The sequence below is a fragment of the Pteropus vampyrus genome, unplaced genomic scaffold (genome assembly GCF_000151845.1).
Source record: "Pteropus vampyrus isolate Shadow unplaced genomic scaffold, Pvam_2.0 Scaffold104, whole genome shotgun sequence".
NCBI classification, from domain to species: domain Eukaryota; kingdom Metazoa; phylum Chordata; class Mammalia; order Chiroptera; family Pteropodidae; genus Pteropus; species Pteropus vampyrus.
The window spans coordinates 1,525,089-1,531,663 of NW_011888885.1; the positions used below are offsets into that span (position 1 = coordinate 1,525,089).

At 37.7% G+C, this 6,575-nt stretch overlaps 1 protein-coding gene across 1 annotated transcript in view; it reads left to right on the top strand.

The window, feature by feature from the left end:
• The window catches only part of MMD (monocyte to macrophage differentiation associated), a 25,478-nt gene that overhangs the window by 15,454 nt on the left and 3,449 nt on the right, over positions 1-6,575 (top strand). The window contains exons 5-6 of the mRNA XM_011365008.2: positions 1,360-1,461; positions 3,323-3,392. Coding sequence (XP_011363310.1) covers positions 1,360-1,461; positions 3,323-3,392 — 172 coding nt within the window. The remainder of the gene's footprint in view (positions 1-1,359; positions 1,462-3,322; positions 3,393-6,575) is intronic.

Below are 6,575 nucleotides of genomic sequence, written 5' to 3' on the forward strand. Positions count from 1 at the left end.
TGGATTGTTCAAGAGAAGGGTTAAGTAGCATGGTCATGTCTGAAATACGTCACACTTGCCTTCCATCTTCTTTCTGTATACTTCTGCTGTTCAGAATATTTGGATATCTAATTGTTTAAGTGGAAATGCTATAAATATGTATGAGGAAAACAAGCTCCCTTTTGAAATTTATACTGTTTATCTTCGATTCCTTTTACAGCACAGTAGCTTCTACACATGGAGTGCATTTCTCATTTCTTTAGCTATGTGAGTAAGAGAACTAGCCAAATTCGTCAGCTATTTAAAATATCTTGTAGTCTGCTCAATTTCCTTGATCTTCCTGATCTTTTGGTATAGATCAGATAGAATCTCTTGTTGCTTGAAACCATAATTAAAGAAACATTAGTTTTCCGTATCAAGATGTGTTCCAGTGTTAAACACTTGAAATCCATATTATGCCATCAACTATTGTGGTCATTAGAAATAGGAAGCCTCTAGATTCTAACGCAGCATCCATCATGCAAAAGAAACCTAATTATCTGTTGGAGGAAAAAGCAAGCGCTTTTTCTCTGCAGCACCTATTACTAAATTATAGGTCTGCATTATATTGGAGGGAGAACATTTAAAGGCTTTTGTAAAGTAAACCTCAATTTAAAATAAGTCGATAAAAAATTTTAAATGTAGGCTGTGGAATCAAGCATTTACAGTAGACAGTTTGTTCACATATCGTTTTTGATACACAGGTGGTACTTTTTTCATTGGAAACAGTAATTTTGTAGTAATAGCCAATCAGGACAACATTTGTTGTTTCCTCATATCCTTAATATGAAATTAGTACCATTGTATTTGCAATGTTTTAAAATTCAGGCTTCACAAGAGTCCATGGTTAAATTCATACATAATGTCTTCTATATTATATGTTGGGCTAATTCTTCTCATGTTCTCTCATGGCAGAGAGATTGATAATAGAGACACTTGGTCTATGTATTAGGTAACTGCTGTGGTTATGTGATCCCAGTTCAGGATTCTGTTCCGGGTTCTCATTAAGCTTTGTAAGTAATTTGCTCCCAAACACATTGTCAGAAATAAGAAGGCAGGCAACTTTTACAGCAGTCTGCCTAATAAGGAAATTTGGGTGTCACAGGTGTGCCCGTTCTGTTTTTAAACCATGTTGGAACTAATTCTAAGTCTGAAAGGTTGACTGACAATTTTATCTTTGAGTTACTAATGTTACCCAAATTGCCCAGTTACCTCTGTGGCATATTGAGTGCCTTTTCTTCCTGGTCTTATCCTGGGTTTTTAAGACTAGAGGAAAACATGGCTCTATGAATTCCCTTCATTTATCATTTCTGTTCTTTGTTGTCATGTTTACATTTTTAGGTTAAATCTCCGTGAACTTGGACCCCTGGCATCTCATATGCGTTGGTTTATCTGGCTCATGGCAGCTGGAGGAACCATTTATGTATTTCTCTACCATGAAAAGTAAGAGAAAATAATTTATATTTGATAGTTTTAAAATTAACTGCCTAAATTTTATCTCCATCACAATTTACTTCAATTTGTTTGCACTTCAAAATAGTAGAAATACATAAATAGAATATGTATCGTTTTAAACCAATCTTCAAAACCATTTGGTTTTCCTTATTGGTGGGCAGATTGCTGCAGAAAGAAATGAATGGCACAGGTACGGCATGGTATAGTTGAGGGATAAGGTGGACTCTCATTTTACAGCTAGTCGGACCTCGTTTCACACCCTCAGGCAGACTGGCCTTATCAGAAAACTAGCCTTGTCCTCTGTGATTTATAATTATCATGTGAGAAAAGTAACTGCTTTTCAAGAATCCTGTGAAGATTGAAGATAATAGATATTAATGCCCAGCACAACACTTATCTAGATAGGAACCTAGAAGTTGTTCCAAACTGGGATTCTCTGAGAAAGGGGATGTTTGGAAAGGCATCTAACCTCTTTATACCCTAACCATGGCCGCAATGTTTTAACCCACTAGTCATAGCTCATAGTCCTGTGTTAAGTAACGTAATGAGGAAAGCTTATTGAGATTTAAGCTTAGTTTTGGAGGAGACCTTCAAAGTCATTTATTCCAGCTTAATGCTTTAAAAGAACATTTAGGACATGCATCAAATTTGTGACTCATCCAGAATTCGGGCCTCAGTGTCTTAGTTCCTTATTCCACATGCCTGAATCTGAGAAACTCACAACTATGACATTGTTGTCATTGGATACAGTTAATGAAATTCTGTCGGGGTTGGCAGAATGGCTCCCAGAGTTAAACATAATTCCTGTTTACGACAAAGCATGAAATTGTTTCCCCTTTTCAGAAGAAGATGGTAGTTTTTGCTAACTTCTCCCTGACTTTGAAAATCACTTTGATGCATTTTTCACCGTAATTAGCAATTCTGAGTGGTGTTATGCAGTATATATAAGTCCAAGGAAACAGTTGGCTTCTTGGACTCAAGCTCCTAATTTATATCCTTGGATAAAATAGGAAGTAAAGTAAGACAACTATCTTTTCTCCTGTCCCAGGCCTTCTAATGTAAACTTGCAAACCCATTTTTACTCCAGTTCCCTGATAAGAATTCTTCATGGTGACTTCGATTATGAAACACTACGAATGAGATGAGAGTTACCCTTGGCCATTTGGTTTGGCAGATATTAGAGAGTATCTGAATTGTGCCAGGTACTGTTCTAGGCCCTGCACATCCAAACAAAAATAAAATTTGGCCCCTGCCTTTGAGGAACTAAGGGTCTAGTTTGATTAGGCAGAAATGTAAGTTGAATTTCAATACAATGTGCTTCTTAACGTTTCAGACATTCTATAGCCTAATGTGATGATGAGCCTTACAAATTGGAGTGTTTTGTATACGTGCAAAATAAAGAGACAAAAATACCTTCCTTTTGTTTCTTAGGGCTACTATCCCTTTGCCATTGATAAACTAAGTTGCATCCCTGCCCACCTTCATTTCAGTTTCTTATAGCAATGGACTGGAATGGTAATGAAGGCAAACACTCTTGGATAAGAAAGGAAAATGCATGATGTATTGGCTTCAACTATAACTACATTTGGCAGAAATAATTTTCCAGGTAGCATGTGGAGTTCAATGCCTTTTTTTTAGTCCTTAAAGAAATGCCAATTCATTGTTACTCAACTGCAGTGTTTCCTCAGAGGCCTAATGGTCTCCTACTGGGAAAATACATTTCATTCGAATAGTTGAGTTTACATTTTTTTCCCCCCAAAAAAAAGAAAAAAAGGAAAAACTGGTAATGGAAATGGTCTACGAGTTGTAGGAATAGATACATTAAATTAACTGCATTTCCATCCTGCAGGTATAAGGTGGTTGAGCTCTTTTTCTATCTCACAATGGGGTTTTCTCCAGCCTTGGTGGTGACATCGATGGTAAGAAATGGCTTCGTAATTTTAATTCCACCTTCTTTCCTTTTAAATTGCTAGGACTTTTAATGTGTCTATAGATATGATAGCTTTTCTTTCTGAAGTTATGACACGTCCATTAACTAGAGGCTCAAAAGAAAACATAAATTAAAAAGTGCCAGCAGTTTATACTAGCTACTGTTCGTAGTTTGGAAAAGTTAAACATTTAAGTGCATTTATTTCCATACGGTAAACTTCTGTTTTTGTTTCTTTTGAGTAACCTTTCTGTTCTCCTTACCCTCACCCCTACTCTTCACCCCACTTACATGTGAGATTATGTGAAGGTGGATATTTCTGCTTAAATTACTTAGTGTCTTAACCCTAAATCCTTGGAAGAGGGTGAATTTTGAGGTTCTTAACAATGAAGGAAATACAAATTACTGACTTCTTAAATCTTAAGAATTGGAAGGACCTTAAAAGGTTTTCTGGTACAATATTTTAGTGGATATTTCTCAAATCCCTTCACTCTTCCTTTCATTTGCTTTTAAATCATTATTTCTCTTTCTTAGGAAAATACTTTCTTTTTTTTACTTTGCTTAAAAATTTTGCTTGGGGACTTTCGTGGGTATAAGTGTAACGTGACCTGTAGTAAGAAGTTGCATGTATATATTTTGAACTCCTTTTCAGATTGAATTACTATGGAGAAATTTATCTGTCAATCTGAAACAAAAACATATTGCAACCTTGCCATCCATCCAACTGGTTACTTAGGCTTTTAGCTTATGTACTCCTCCAGGGTCTTATACTATACATTGTTGGGCACTAGCCACTGTGTTAATTAAGGAAGTCACAATGTGTTCAGTTTGAATTCTCTTCTCAGCCTGCAATGGTCAGAAGAATTGTACCTGTAATTTCACTCCTATGTTCATAGGCACATTGTAAGAATGCGATTTTACCGTACATAGTTCTTGCCCTGGTCACAAAAACACCTGTAAAAAGTTTAGGAGTTACGGGTTTGCTTTTTTTTTTTTCCCAGAGAATATGTCTTATGAGAATATAACAAAATACGTTCTTTGAGATATGAGGTTTATGATGGCTTGAATAATTACCTAGCATCAAAAATACAAATAATTTATTTGGTAAAGGCAACAGGGAATGGTGAAGAGAGGGAGGCGAATGACTGAAATGAGAAAGTCTGCCTTGAAGGCCATAAAGTTAGAGGGCGGTTGAGGACACCCAAAGCAATATAAGCAAGGTCTGTGTAGACAGGTTATTAATCATTAGAGATCTGCAAGTAGATTCCCTGTGAGTGTCATAAGAGCAAATTTATCCAGTATTTTTACTAGCCTGAAACTTTAATTGGCATTTTTACAAGTGGTACAGAAGCAAGTGACTGATGTTTATGATGATCAAACAGGGGAACCCTCACACTTGCTGCCCACAGAACTTAAAATCAAGCAGGAAAATACAATTCACACTAAATATGAAGCAATAATAAAGTTTTATAGTGTCTGTGATTGGAGAAAGCACAGGCTGCTATGGGAGCACATGACAGAAGTACCAGGGAAATAATATTTAAGCAGATTCAGAAACACAAGTAGGAGCCTAGAGATATAGTAGGAGTGATGCAAGTGGTGTCGGTAAGGAGTCCAGCCCGGGGTGGGGGAAGGGGGCACACTAGCATCTTTGAAGAATTGAAAATCGTTCATTGTTTGGAACATGAGTATATATGTACTTGTTTGAGTACATATGTGCATGAGGTGGTAGTTGTGCAGGTAGCACAAGTCTTGTGATAAAGCTGCAGAGTTAGACAGAGACCAGACCAAAAAGAATCCCCTTAAGCCCTCTGAACTACCAAAGCAACCATGTGAGTAAAGACACAGAGCTTTGGTTCTGGTCAGAATCATGGGTCTCAGACTTACCCTTCCACCAGAAAGAACTACAAAACCGGAAAAAGTATATGAAACAACTAGTTTTGGGTATTGAACACAGACACTACAGGGTAGAGAAACCAAAAGATGAGGTTCAGATTCACCCCAGTTAAGAATTAGACCACCTTGGTTCAAATCCTGATTCTTAAAAGCTAGGTGGCCTTGGGCAAATTGTTTATCCTCTCTGTGTTTTATTTTTCTTATCTGTAAAGTTGGGATAATAATAGTATGCAATTTAGCGTTGTGAAGATTAAATGAATAAATACGTGGAGGGCTTCAGACAGTGCCTGTTACATAGCAACACGATAATGTTAATAGATAACGAAAAATATATATTTTGTTTGTTTTAGGATAAACCACGTTCTGGGTGTTTTTTTTTTTTTTTTGAAATTAACAAGGTAAATGTGGTTTCTTAAGGAATTATCTGTTAACACAATGTATGTCAAAACCAACCTGTGTACTTGGTTTGGTCTCCTGCTTATTGTTTTAGGAGAGAGAAAGCAAGAGTGGTATCTTGGTCAGTGACCAGCTATGTGACTTTTTTCAGGTTACTTTATGCCTCTGGCCTTACTCTTTTCATCTCTAAAATAGGGAGGTTGTGTTTGATGAGTGACTTCTTACCATTTGGGAGTCATATCCTGCTCTAAGAATCCAATGAAAGCCTTACCCTAGAAAAATGTTCCTGATGTACATACACAGAGCATTTTTGGATATTTAATGGATATTAATTGCTTCATAACCTTTAGGAAATTCCGTGTGTGTGTTTTAAATGAAAATATGGCTGAGGTTCCATCTCACCAAGGTTAATGAGAAATATGGAGTGGTCATTTTGGGTTAGCTGCCTTCTCATCTTTTGATCCTACCAAAGCCATGGGGACTTAATGTGAACTTTGAATATAGGACTGGTCCTTGCCTGTGGCCCTAGATCCTACTTGGTTCTTAGCTTGTGGTCGTCCCTTTGTGGCCATTGCTTTCGCTTGGGCCTGTGGGGCCCATCCGAGTAGGCGGCTTCATTGGAACTTCGTTGTTCCCCCTGCTGGATTGGCCACAGGACCTGCTCCAGGCTCACTAGTCTACAGCTATCAGTGCCCAGGCCTACGGGACACCCACACACCTGTCCCTTTCCAAGGCCTTGCCACCTTCTGGCCTAGGTTTCTACCCACGCTGCAGAACCCAAGACCTTTGTATTTGTCGTCCTCAGGAATCCAGGGGACTGACTCTTTTCATCAGCTTCCTAAGCCCTGCCTCTATTCGATTCTCTCATTCATACAACCCAGTT